Here is a 14,175-nt window from a genome sequence, read left to right on the forward strand (position 1 = left end):
CTCCCCCCTGCATCCCATGCTGTGTTCCACTAGGATGGGATGTTGCATCCCAGAGGTGCCCCCAGGGATGGATGTCAGCCCTGTCCCTCTGAGCCCATAGTTCATGTTCTCCATCGTGCTTTGGGCTTCTGCTCCCCTGGGCTCATGGGGACACACCAGCTTGTGTGGTGGCAGCATCAGTATTGAAACAGCCACACTTATCTGTGGCTTTTTACCTTTGTGTAGTTGACATCTATTTTAATACTGGTTGGTTTTTTTTTGGTGGTGGTGCTTTTTTTGTCTGTTTGTGTTTTATTTGTTTGTTTGTAGGCTATCAAACCTTCTTGTGAAAGCAGTATCTGATTTTAAAATCCGTCCTCGTTTGGAATTCAGTTTGCAAACCAAAGTCTAATTTGTCATCCAGAAAATAAATAAGCTTTGTCAGATAATATGTTTGTCTTGTTATTCATCCTTTTGATCTCTTTCTGATGTTATAGTTTGCCCCTACATTGCAAGCCATGCTTTCCTATTTGGCTTTTGGACTCCAAAGAGTGAAAGAAACTGCTTTTTCTAATATTTGGAACCTGCTTTACTATGGAAATTAAATGTTATGGTTGCCTGGTCATAAAGGATGCAGCTGTGGCAATGGTAGTCAGGCAGTGGGTGGTTGCTGTGTGTGGGGATGCTGGCAGCCAGGCCGTTGGTTGGTGGGAGATAGGAGGGATGGGGTTTCTTTTAAAATCCATCTTCGGGGTTGGGTAAAGTGAAATGCCGCTGGGTTCAACTCTTCGATAATAATCTTCTGATTTATTGAAGAGTATAATGCTTCTGCAAGGAGATCTGCTTTTACTTCTCAGTATGTCTCATGGTTGCAGTTGCTGATTATCTCCAATTGTTTTTCTTCTTTTGTAGTAAAGCGATTAAGAGAACCAAAGCATGAAAGACGTCCTTGGAGGATATGGTACGTGGCTGCAGGGTTCATCCTTCAGTGTGGCTTCTTGGGTGTTTTATGTATTGAGAGAATGATTGTTTGCGTATGATAATAATTTAAAAAGAAAAATAAGGTGATGCAAGAATGTGATGAACAAAACAATTACTGAAATACATTGGTCAGTAAAATGTTGTATTCCTTTGGGTATTTCCCTTCCAGGTATGCTTCCAGATATCACCACAAAGATACCTTTAGACATTTAGCTTTAAGTTGCACCTTCTCCTGAAGATAGAATCTAGAACTGCCCTAAGGTCATAGAATGGCTTAGATTGGAGGGAGCCTTACAGATCGTCGAGCTTACCCCTGCCATGGGCTGGCTGTCCCAGGGCTCAGGCTGCCCAGGGCCCTTCCATGGCCTGGGGCACCTCCAGGAATGGCACCCACAGCTCTGGGCAGCACTGCCAGCACTCTGACTAAAGAATTTCCTCCTCACATCTCACCTCAGTCTTCCCTCCTTTGGTTTAAAGCCATTCCCCCTTATTCTATCACTATCAAACTGTAATAAGTTGATTCCCTTCCTGCTTAAAAGTTCCCTTCACATACTGCCAGACTGCAATGACGACGCATCTTAACATCCACAAACTTGCACAAGCTCTTAACTTCAACAAAGCTTCATATTCCGTATCCTGTTTTTTGTAAGATAGAAAACATGATGGTGAAAGATAATACCTTATGAAATTATAGAGCAATACATAGTATAAAAATTTGTTTTTATTACTGTTAAAATATTGTTTTCTTCTAGTGATGCCAGCATTACCCATACTTGTTTTGAGACAGATGTAAAAGTTATGCTGTTGTTCCAGGTTTTGGAACCTACAGAAGTGCTAGCTTTGGGCTTGTTTCCAATGGCTGAAATTCATCTGAAAGAACACTGCTGTTCGTAATTAATCCTGATGTTTATTTTATGGAAAAAGTAAATACCAATTCTTTGTTTACAGCCTACCTCAGTCTGAAATTCAGTCTGGCTGTTTTCAATTTTTAAGCCAATAATCTAGTTCTGGGACTTGAGTGTCGTTATTTATCATATGCTGTAGTGATTAGATAAGTAACGTGCTGGCCTCCTGCCTCATCCCAGCACTGTGCTGCACAACGCATTTGGAAGAACGAAGTTTTAATACCAAACTGGCAGACAAATTCAGGCATAAAGTGTTTGGGACTATTTGGTTGGGTGCTTTGTTTGTTTGTTTGTTTTTAAGGCATAAAAACAACAGGCCAAATGAGTGTTGAGCTGTATAAAGAACACACTCTTGTCAATGTAATACATGTGATGTGATTCCAATGCTTAAAAATAATGTTGGGAAGTTGTAATAATAACAATAAATAGATAATAAAAGAATGATAAGGGACCAAAATCAATATTGAATCTGTACCTAAGTGTTTTTTAATGTTTTCCCAATGAGTAGTAAACTATTTACTTTCCATCTTTGTCTTCTGCTGTGGAGGTAGTGGTTTCAAGGCTATTGCTCCTCTTCAAGTGAGCTGTTGTGCTTTAGCTGAAATTCATTGAGGCTTCTTCATGCTTTCAGGTGAAAAACACCCACAAAGGCATCTTAGCAAAATGCACCAGATAAAGAAATTAGCTATTAAATTGTCCACCTATACAAGACAATTTTCCCTCTGCCCCTCCCAAAAACTTGCCAAGTATACAAAACTGTAAAGGAGCTGAAATGTCTTGTGAGCCTGGGATACTCGTTGTGTACGGAAGGTTACTAAAGGCTGAGCCAGGTTTAGTGAAGATTAGCTTGTAGATGATGCATATGATACCAGGAGGAGCTCCGCAGTCTTCAAATTACAGTAAGGCCTCGAGTTGGTATGATTTGATTTATTGTCAGCAAGGTTCAAGGAAGAATATTCCAAAGGGTTGAACTTAAAGTGGAACATTGCTAAGTGAGTTAATTACCTTGGCATATTACCTTTTAGAGTTGTTATTTTATGAAAAATGAATAATTGGGTTGGAATTTCAGTATAAATTTGCTGTGTCCTACTGTGTGGTAAACAGTTGCATGTTTCTTAATAGCTGTTTTTTTATTCTATGCAGGTTTTTAGATACTTCCAAGCAAGCCATAGGGATGTTGTTCATCCACTTCGCAAACGTCTACTTATCAGACCTTACTGAAGAAGACCCTTGTTCACTGTGAGTGATTAATTTTTGAACCATTGATGAATATGAAGTTTCTGCTGTTGAGTTTGTTGTACTTGGACGCTAATGCAAATTTCGTGCAAGAAGTCAGTCGCTTTCAAAGACCTTTGTTTTAAGCTTAGTTAATTTAGGATCCAAAATTTGCTCTGTTAGTGTCAGGCTGGCAGGACCTAGGAAAGTGGTCTGGTTTTTGTTCTTGTTGTTGTTGGTTGCTTGCTTGCTTGCTTGGGTTTTTTTTCTGGTCTGTGTGAATGCTTTAGACTGAGGATAAACTGTTACTTCTCCTCCTGCAGTTTCTTAATGAGGACTTAGGGTGCACATTGTAGTACGAGGCTGTTTGCTAAAGGAGATAGGAGATATTAAGGACCAGAGGACATGAAGTTGTGTATGCTCACCTCCAGCTTCACCATTCTCTGCAGCAAGGTGTTAATATAAAGTCAGGTTGCTTACAGGGATAATAATCAAAAATCTTTCACACCTGTATGTCCTTCAAAAACCTACATCCTCTACTGCAATATAATTTTCACTGTTAAAAGCAGGAAGTCTTGCCTGATGCCCAGGCAGTTAGTACAGAAGTTAATATTGCAGTCTCACACTAGGAGCAGTGTGACTAAATAGATAAGCATTTCACTGTGCTGTATTCAACTTGAAGAATCTGTGACTAAGACCCTGTCAGGCTCTTCACAGGAGCTACTGAAGCAGATGATGATTGTTTGGGTTTGTTCTTGACGGGGCACATGCTCAAAGAAGCCTACACATTTCTGCTAATAGAAGCTGGGAAATTACTTGCAAAAGCCTACTCATTTGCTCCCTGGAACCAAAGGCAGTTACTTTGATGATGGCAGCTGCTCACTGTTGCCCTTTGGTAACCAAAGAAGTTAAGTGACTCAAGGAACATGTTTGTGGTGTTTCATAAGACTAAAGATTTCTCTTTATTTCTCCTTAGTTTCTTCTGTTTCTGCATGCAATAAATCTGCTGGTAAAACACTGCTTTTCTCCTCCCACCACAGCATTTTGGTAGGGAAAATGCGTTGTTTTAACACAGTAACTGTAGAGGTTAAGATATAATGATGAGAGTTTCAGTAATACCAGGCATCACTGTTGGATTCCTCTTCCTTACTGACTTAATTTCCCGATGATTTATAAAAGTGACAGGTGCAAATTGCTTTTGTTCCATTTTCATGTACGTGTTTAAGTAAGCTAATGATAACATGTCCAGAATCATCACTGTTTAAAGATAAAGCCTAGTATTTCATTAAAGCATCTTAAAATCTAAGAACAACTCTGTGTTGGCTGCTGAGGTTCCAAAACAAAAGGTCTTTGGCATGTGTCTGTATAGTCTATGTAACTTCATCTTCAAATTCCACTGTTCATGTAAACGGAACGTGGCACACAGAAGCCAGGAGGGCAGGAGGCAGAAGTGTCATTCAGCATTCTCAGGATAACTGTGTGGAGCTGTGCAGTGTCCTAGGCAAGGACCCAGGACCTGTGGTCTGAAATGCAGTATGCTACATCAGCCAGAGCCACTCTTCCTTTCTTGGGCAGAAATACACCTTAAGGGTATGAGTGGGTGAAAATAGCTGAGTAGAAGCAGCACTTCTGCCTGTGAGTTCAAATAATAGTAATTTCACTCAGCAAACTTCACCAAGGATAGTTTTCTGTCTTTTAGTTTGCGGGTTATTATCAGAACAAAACCAGAAAATGTTTTAGAGAACGCTGTGATTCAGAGCTTGGAATGAATTAGGACTGGAAGCTAGTGTTTGTCAGCTTGGTACGGCAGTGCTCCGACTCAGGCAGGATGAGATGAAAGCTGACGAAGCACCTGTTAAAAAACCTCTGGACAGGTACCTTGTGGCTTGAAGGATTCTCAATAGACAAAGCAAGCAACAGTGTCCCTCAGCACTGGGTACCACGGGTGGGCTTGGAGCACATCTGGCCTGCAGCACAGCAGTGGGATGGCAGCAGGCCTGGTTAGAGAGCCTTCTGCCAGCTGTGCTGGGCCTTCTGCTGCGGGCTTAGAGCAGCCCCTGGTGGCCCTGACTGACTTGTGGATTCCTGCAGTTGCTGGGCTTCGTTTGCTAAATGCTCAGCGTGGATTTTAGTGTTTGTCAGATACAAAAGTTCATTCAAACTATGATTTGACGTGCAACTGTTGGAGAATAGCTCTTTTTTAGAAGCTTACAGATGCATCTTGGCTGAAGCAAGGCATGTCTAATTGTTTTTACTCTTGAGTTGCTGCTTGAATGGGATTTTTGAGGGTCAGAACAGCTCCTCCTTTACTGCCTTGAATGCACATGTTCTGTATTTGCTTTCCTCTTACTAATGTTGTTTTGTCCACATGCACTTGACTCTGCCACAGCTCTGATCTGTTATTTTTATCACTGCAGATAAGAACCTATGGACTCCAGAGTTTACTTTAGCATTGGGAACTGCCAAATAAGCATCTCAGTTACAGGGATTCACTGTGTGGCTTTCAGCAGGGATGACCTTCGCTGTCTCTTTTTCTCAGCTGCTGTTTTGTTCAGCCAAAATGGAGCAGTAGTAAACAAACCACACGGGCTCACGAGGCACTCAGAAGTCCAGCTGCACCATTGAATGGGCCTAAGAATTAATTTGAAACCCTTAGCAATCTCTGTAGCTTTTTAAAGTGTGGGTAAGATTGCAGAAGTTCCTCCTGAAGCAGTTGGCAGTGCACCAGTCTTGTGTCCAGTGCACTTAGTTGTTCTGTGGGAAGGTTTGTTCTGGATTCAATTTCAAACGTCTTTTAACAAGATCTAAAGTGCTCAAGCAAATCATTTCCACAGAACCCCTCAGTAATTTGAAATGTGGCTTTGATAGTGACTGCAGGCACTGCATGCACACACAGACCCACACCCAACGCTGGCAGCAATGTAAGTTGAAGCTAAAGCCTAAGGTCTGAAACAGAATCTTGATACTCTGATAAAACTATTTAAGTGTTATGCTAGGTAATTGCAGAAGTGGGTAAATATTAATTGAAGTGTTCCAACTTCTCAATAAATATACAGATTTATCAGGTGAGGATTTAAAATACACTGAATTTCTGGAAAACGAACCCTTGCTCCTTGCTTAATCTTTATGTTTTTCTTTTCAGGTACCTTATCAACTTCTTGTTAGATGCCACATTAGGAATGCTGTTAATCTATGCAGGTGTCCGTGCAGTCAGCATCATTGTGGAATGGCAGCAGTGGGAGTCCCTGCGCTTTGGTGAATATGGTAAATGTTTCTCTTTTTGCGTTGAAACACTTTCCAAAACAGAATTTCAGGATGTTTCAGCTAACAGCTGATGTTTAAGTCGTAGCACAGCTGTCATAATGGCTGTTGTAATATTTCACTTGTCACTTACATTCTTGCAAGTTCTGTACCTTGGTGTGCAAAGTCTTTAACAAGTTATAGAATCATAGAATCACAGAATGGCCTGGGTTGAAAAGGACCACAGTGCTCATCCAGTTCCAACCCCCTGCTGTGTGCAGGTCGCCAACCAGCAGCCCAGGCTGCCCAGAGCCACATCCAGCCTGGCCTTGAATGCCTCCAGGGATGGAGCATCCACAGCCTCCTTGGGCAACCTGTTCCAGTGCCTCACCACCCTCTTGGGGAAAAACTTCCTCCTGATGTCCAACGTAAACCTCCCCTGTCTCAGTTTAACACCATCCCCCTTGTCCTATCACTACTCACTATTTAATGAGTCTGTAAGTGCTAGTGACTTTGGAACAACTGCTTGGATTTCTGTTTTTACTTGCAGTACTGTTTTACTTAGTATTGGCTAATCTCATGGAAAACAGCAGCAAGATAACTGTACTATGAAATGTTTTTAAATAAGTGGTAGCCAGAATTATCACTTCCTAGATAGGAATTTTCACTGCACCAGATGCCATCGTGTAAAGATACAGGTTCAGCATCCTGCCAGCATTCTTCAAACAAGCACATATTTTTGTGAAGAGAATGTGCTTGTTCTCATGTAAGGTTTACTTGAATTCCTGCACACGGGGCTTGTATCTGATGAAAAATGCACAAGTCTTTCTGATAGGCCAAAGGGCAGAGTGGTGAAATTACTTTCATGTGAAGCTGTGGGTTTTGTCTTCTGATAGTCACTGCAATCTGCTGACCTGCAGAAGTTGTGGATTTGCAGGTGCAGAAAAACTTCATGGAGCACGTTCTTGACATCAACATTCAATTCTGCTCAATCTGAACTTTTCAGATTGTTTAGCCTGGCTGGCTGGGGATGGAAGTTTTCCTAAGAAAGTATCCAGAGTGGATAACAATAAAAAAGAAATAAGGACCTTGTTCAAGTACTGTAAAAAGTTGGGATTTTTTTTTTTTTTAATTAAATCAAATAGCGTTAATTGCTATTTGCTTTTAATGTTAGAAGTTTAGAATAGATGTATGCCCAGCTTATATCTCGGGAGAAACAGTACCACAATGTGTCGTGGTAATCATAGGGTGAATGTGCATCTCTTAGGCTGCAGCTTATGACCATTTAAGCTGTTTAAATCTGCACTGCCACAACTCTGTTTATTTTCTTCTTTTTCCCCATGTACCACTGTCTAAATGTTTCCACTCTTTTCTGGACTGATGCTCATCTGACTCTTCTGGGAACTTAGGTCCACAGCTAAACCATCTGGGAATTCACTGCGTGTAGAAAAGGCACTAGTTTCTGCAGACAAGTCCTCAGACTTGGGTTTCTATATTTCTTGTGCTGAGGTTGGCTGGGACTGATTCTTCACTGCCATTTTCAGGTAGCAGATCTAACAAAGTGTAAGTGGTGTAGGAAGTTCTGTAATTCCTTTGTAATTAGCTTTTCTTTCCAGTCTTTTTCTTAGTGACATTCCCTGTTATGTGCTCATTAGTATGCTGTTCCTGGCCTTAGCCTGTGTTGTTTGTTTTTTATTAAACAGACTGTGATAAGGACTGATAAAAAGTGTGTTGTATATCTTTGTTTTCATTAGTTGTATGGGAAATGCTTCTAGTATAAAGAGAACTGGGTTACAGATGGAAGGCTATTAGTGGTGGCAAGGCAGGAAGGTCAGGCCTCATGCAAGAAGTCAGGAACTGTCTAAAAAGGGTAAGCTGTTTTCTTCTGTTAAGCACCACTGTCATTTCTGAAACCAAATCCCACATTACCATTTTGTTTAAAACTTTTCACCTTGGCTCTGGGAAAACTCTTGTCTCCTTTTTCATAAGGTCCTTAAAAACGAATAAATGAGGTGTTGTAAAGACAGGAGACCTGCAGTCTCCTTTGGAGGTAAATATGGATGTGTTGGATGTCATGGATGCATCCATGAGTGGTGAGGTGTCTGCTCACTGAGACGTGTTTGGGATTTATGATGTTTTATCTGAAGTACCAAAGAAGGTCTGCTTGAAGACGAGCGTGTTTTCAGTTGGTTTGCAAGCGTGGAAAAACAAAGCCCACAAATGAGCAAGTCTCTTCTTTTGACTGAGTGGTGATGTTTGTGTTTCTGGAGCCTAAATAATCATTTGTCTCAAGCTCATTCTCACTGTGAGCTCATTTCCCATCTTAGCTCTATTACTTGATCCCTGGTGATTCATTACTTGAGAAGCTGTCATAAAAATAGCTGTTGTCTTGCTGGTTTTAAAAGCCACTCTTTATATGGAGGGTAGTTTTTAAGTGTAAATGCCTCAAGAAAACAATGGATACCAAGATGCCAACATGGTTGCTGTTTGTACAGCATGCTAATGTATGAACCTACTAGCATGGGGCTCCATCAAGGGCTTTGTTGTCAGAATTTTTGCATCTATTAGATTTGTTTTCATATTTCCAGCTTTGTATTTTCAGATTCATTACATCAGTGGCTGGATTTTAATAGAAGCGTGGACTCAGTTAATATATTTGAGTATGTAAAGAGGAGAAAAGCAGCTGTGATCTATACCAAAAATAAAGTTTCCTGCATTCCCCCTCCATTCTTGTACTAGGTCGATTTAGCTGCTAGGAGTAGAAAACAGGTGACCAAATTGCCCTGACTGATAACGAGCTCTATTGGCAAATAGATGGCTGTGGTCTCTGCTTCTGAGATGGAGAAGCTCAGAAGTTGTTTCTGCTGCATCTTTTCCCCCTGGCCCTTTGCTTATGACTTGCAGAGCAACTTAACACATTTCCCCATAGCCTACCTACAGGGTACATAGATGCTCATTATAAAGCTTTTAAATGTTGTTTTGGAGAGATTCTTCAAGTTGGCACTTCTAAAAGAAAGTGCCTCAAGATGTGGCTACAGTTGTCACTGCTGAGGCTTCCAATTTTTTCAGTGTCAGTCTTTCAATCTTAATGTGCTTTAATGTGCTTTTTTTTCTTTTTTTTGTAACAGGATTTCTGCTGGTTAGCAAGTGTGTTCTAAACATGCAAGTTTTACTCAGCAGGTATAAAATCAGAATTTGAGAGGCTGTCAGAGATTTTGGAAATGAAATTAGGGCTTTATGGCTTCAACATTAGCTTTAAACTTCTAATTTCATAAAATCAGAAAAACTTTTGAGTTGGAAAGGACCTTTGAAGGTCATCTAGTCCAACTCTCCTGCAATGAGCAGTGGTACTTAACAGAAGACACAGCCAGAGTACGGTTGGCTTTCCGGGCTGTGAGGGCACACTGCTGGCTCATGTCAAGCTGCCATCCACCAGTACCCTCAAGTCTTTTTTGGCATCTATCTTTACATCCTCCAGCTTGTACTGATAGTGGAATTGTCATGACCCAGCTGCAAGGCCTTGTACTTGAATTTTTTTGAACCTCATGATGCTCACCTGGGCTCGCTGCTTGAGCCTGTCTAGGTCTGTCTGATGGCATCCCATCCCTCAGGTATGCTGACTGCACAGCAAAGCTTGGTGTCATCTGCAAACCTGCTGAGTGTGTACTTGATCCCACTGTCAGTGTCACTGATGAAGATATTAAAGAGCAGTGGTCCCAGTACAAACCAGGTTGGTCAAGCAGGACCTGCCCGTGGTGAAGCCGTGCTGGTTGTCCCGTATTACCTCCCTCTCTTCTATGTGCCTTAGCATAGCTTCCAGGAGGATCTGCCCCATCATCTTGCCTGGCACAGAGGTGAGGCTGGCAGGTCACTAGTTCCCAGGGTCATCCTTTCTATCCTTCTTAAAAATGGGTGTGATGTTGCCTTTTCTTCTGTCGCTGAGGACTTCACCTGACCACCACGACTTTTCAAGTTTCATTGAGGGAGGCTTGGCAACTAAATCAGCCAAGTCCCTCAGAGATTTGAGTTTATGTACCGAATCTTTGAATGTACAAGTGTCCCACATATTATTGGAACACTTCCTGGATATGATGTTGCTACAGACTTCTTTTTCACTTGAATTGCATAATTTTTTAAATTATATTTAAAAATTACAGTTTGAAAGGATCTCCAGAAATCAAATTTTTCTGTATTTGTTACTTAGTGAAGAAAACTAGAGAATGCAAACAAAAATGTGGAGTGTGCAATTTCAAGTTTAACTCAGCTTTCCCATCCCCAGGAGAATGACAGATGCTCACTTCTGACTTTGTGATGTTTCTGCCTTCAAATTTTATCACTGTTCTTTTCCCTTTACAAAAGAAGCCTTAATTGCAGTACATAGTTGTAGAACTTGAGTGTTTAACTGTTTTTGTCTTGGACTACTGAGTGTTGATCCATCACCTCTTACTGTAAAGCTTACTTAGAAAATGTCCCTTGTTTTGGACTGTGGTCTGATTTATTATTTTTTTTTTAAGCAGCAAACAGTTAATCACAGAATCACAGAATTGTAGGGGTTGGAAGGGACCTCTAGAGATCATCGAGACCAACCCCCCTAAGTCTCAAGATCATCACCACATATTAACATTGAAAGCCTTTCAGAAATGTTCCATAAAAGGAAGTAGCAACTATCCATTATGCATTACAAATACACGAAGGCATCTGAATTTCCATTGCACATTATTCATCCCCAGGCTGACAAGATCTAAGCTGCAGTTGAAGTCAGAAGGCAGTTGGAAAGTGTAAGAGGCCAACAACCTCCCCGAGCAAAGTTTCCTTTTGGCTTCCAGTGAAACGCTACCGTTCCTCTCTTTTCTCTTTTCTTCTCCTTGCATCCATAAAATCTGCTAATAGTTCTCCTGTTCAGATGTTTGTGTACAATCCTTTTTGTCCAGGCAGATAGCAGGGCGCTCAAGTTTTCACTCTGCCACGTCCTATTGGGGTGCTGCAGATACTCAAACCCTTTCAGTTTGAAATGGAAGTGTGATCCTGATTAACATTTTATTCATTTAAGTTTTTGATAGTGGCGTTTGCACCTGTTGCTGTAATTACCATTGGGTAATTACAAAACCCAGCGTTGTAGAGAGGAAAGATATGTGGAAGGTTGCCTGTGTGTGATAAATTGGGGTGGAGTGGGGCAGGGGTGGTAGGAACAGCACTAAGGAAGTAGGAGAGGGCACTCCAAAATACTCCAAAGGTATAACTGCCCTTCTTCTCGTATTGCTTTTCTAAAGTGTTTGTTGTGAGGTAAAACCAACCATATGTGTGTATTGATCTTTTCTTCTCTCTTGCAGGTGACCCACTGCAGTGCAGTGCTTGGATGGGTCAGTGTGCTCTGTACATAATGATTATGACATTTGAGAAAACCATCATCATTATAGTGCTTCTGATACCTCAGTGGAAGGAGGTTTGTATTTTTACTGCATCTTACAGACAAAAAAAAATCAGGTGCAAGCCATAAATTCTGATTTCTGGTGTTCCAGTGTTTATTGGTTTGACTTATCCTCAAGCATCATGACTGACTACACTCAGTGCCATTTAATTCTGTAGGATTGGTATGCTCCTGTTCCTTGATTAGGTTTTCTGACATTAATTGCCAGAAATATCCTATCATAGTTTGTTTTTCTTCTATATACACTGCAATATATAAAATTTTATTCTATCTACTGATGTCTGAACACTCCTTTTCTAATTGTTTAACTCGTATTTGTAGGTACTTCATTTTCCTTTCTTTGTATTTTAAATTTCCTTTGCATCGCCTTCTTCATAGAAGTAAGCTGTAGGCTGTTGGTAATTTGCAGTGGTTCAGGGAAGCTAGCTGCTGATGACTGGATTCATTTTGATAGCATCTGTGTAACTTAGCACTGAGAGTGATGTGTGTGGTGCTATAGCACACTAAAACCAGTTAGTCCCTCTTATGTGGTGTGGGCTAATTGGGGAACTGAGTTATCTTACCATGTGTTTTCTATAGCCCTGGTCTGTTTAAATTTCCTTAAGATAAGACTTAAAAACATGTTCCCAAGGAACATGCAGCTCTTAAATGGTCGAAATTATTTGAAAGCATCTCCTCAGGCTTCTGTAAACAAAAATGACAGAGATAAGTTTCTTGCCAGCCCCACTCGCTCATCTATGGTGATTTATAAGCTGTCCTAAGTACTCTCCTTTTCTTTTTTTTTTGTTCACATGAACTGTTTATATAGAGTTAGCTAGTACATCAGTGGTTGCACTTACTAATCCAGTTGTGTGCCCATGCTTCCATGATCTGAATTTAATCCTTTTCTTTTCACAGGTAGCTTTATTGAATCCTATAGAGAACCCCCAGTTGGAGCTGGCTATCGTCATGTTGATAGTTCCCTTCTTTGTTAATGTCAGTATAACTTGCATGCTTCAATGAGATGTTTACTTGTATTTTTCTCCCATCTGTTAGTTAAATGTCATTAATCCTTAATTAATGTTAATCCTTAAAGCACAGTGTATCCTCATGTGTTAATTATCTTAATTTTTTTAAAAGGAAAAGTGTTAGAGAGAGGAGAAAATGCCTGGATATGTAGATTGCACATAGCTGAAATCCATACTTAGCTGAGTAACCAAGCTCAGGAGGGGTATAGAAGTGCTTTGTTGAGTTCTTTGAGCTGATGACTTGAGTAGATTGAATGTAATAATGGAACACATAGGGATTGTAAAATGACAATGAAATCTGCTTTAGAAAGCAATTAGGCTAAGGATAGCTGCACTGTGAAGTATCCTGTGTCTGACCACAGCTGTTAGTGACTGGTCAACACACGAGTGGAGGAGAAGTGCAAAATGTGCCATCATCCTTGTCAAAGTACACCCTTCCAGCAGTCTGGGAGTCAAGACTAGAGCCAGAGATGCTGTCTTTGCATTTAGTAACTGCTGGCAGCTCCTTCTCTCCTTATTTCGCTCAAGCATGGATTTTCTTTGAAATGGGAAGCTTTGTTGCACTAAAATGTCTGCCTGAAGCCACTCAGGTTTCTGCATGAGGAGTTAATGATCACTTGGAACAATAGTTGTTTTTCTTGTTCTCTCCTCTGCTTCCATGGAATAAAGTAGATGTGTTCTAGAGAATTTGTGCAGTGTATAATAAGCGATGGAGCTCAGTGCTTATATAAAACTGAACTTTTAGGCCAATTCAGAATTATTGCTAAGTTTTCCTGATTCTGTCTACATGTTGACTGAATGAGCATATGCTAACCTGAAGAGAACTGAACTGTCACTTTTCTCCTTCTCTTTACCAGGCATTTATCTTCTGGGTTGTAGATAATTTTCTTATGAAGAAGGGGAAGACAAAAGCTAAACTTGAAGAAAAAGAAGCAGGACAAGATTCAAGAAATGGAAGTAAAGTCCGCTACAGGAGAGCAGCATCACATGAAGAGTCAGAGTCAGAAGTATGTAGAGTTCATTATTGCAATTAATGCAATATCAATGCAATTCCTCCCTCACACCGTTGTTTTCACTGTAGCACTGTGAAATTGGTTTTGATGTTCTTTGCAGGGTTCCTTGTGTTTGCAGTTGAGAAGCAGATAAGATGGTATTGTTGCACCACTCGTTAGCTGGTTGTTTTCCTTCTGGAGGGCAGGAAGACACAATGTATGCATAAATGTCACAGATCACAGAATGGCCTGGGTTGGAAGGGACCTCAAGGATCATGAATCTCCAACCTCCCCCTGCCACATGCAGGGCCACCAACCTCCCCATTTAATACCAGCCCAGGCTGCCCAGGGCCCCATCCAACCTGGCCTTGAACACCTCCAGGGATGGACGGGGCATCCACAGCCTCTCTGGGCAGCTGTTCCAGCAC

The 14,175-nt window shown here is 41.0% G+C and overlaps 1 protein-coding gene across 2 annotated transcripts in view; it reads left to right on the forward strand.

Moving 5' to 3' along the window:
• STIMATE (STIM activating enhancer) overlaps window positions 1-14,175 on the forward strand; it is a 30,216-nt gene that overhangs the window by 11,448 nt on the left and 4,593 nt on the right. For both annotated transcript variants that reach the window (XM_085235659.1, XM_031555491.2), the window contains exons 2-7: window positions 892-940; window positions 3,009-3,104; window positions 6,223-6,344; window positions 11,651-11,763; window positions 12,646-12,723; window positions 13,613-13,762. In XM_085235659.1, the coding sequence (XP_085091785.1) occupies window positions 892-940; window positions 3,009-3,104; window positions 6,223-6,344; window positions 11,651-11,763; window positions 12,646-12,723; window positions 13,613-13,762 (608 nt within the window). The remainder of the gene's footprint in view (window positions 1-891; window positions 941-3,008; window positions 3,105-6,222; window positions 6,345-11,650; window positions 11,764-12,645; window positions 12,724-13,612; window positions 13,763-14,175) is intronic.

This window comes from Meleagris gallopavo, chromosome 14, assembly GCF_905368555.1.
Source record: "Meleagris gallopavo chromosome 14, MGAL_WU_HG_1.1, whole genome shotgun sequence".
Classification (NCBI taxonomy): domain Eukaryota; kingdom Metazoa; phylum Chordata; class Aves; order Galliformes; family Phasianidae; genus Meleagris; species Meleagris gallopavo.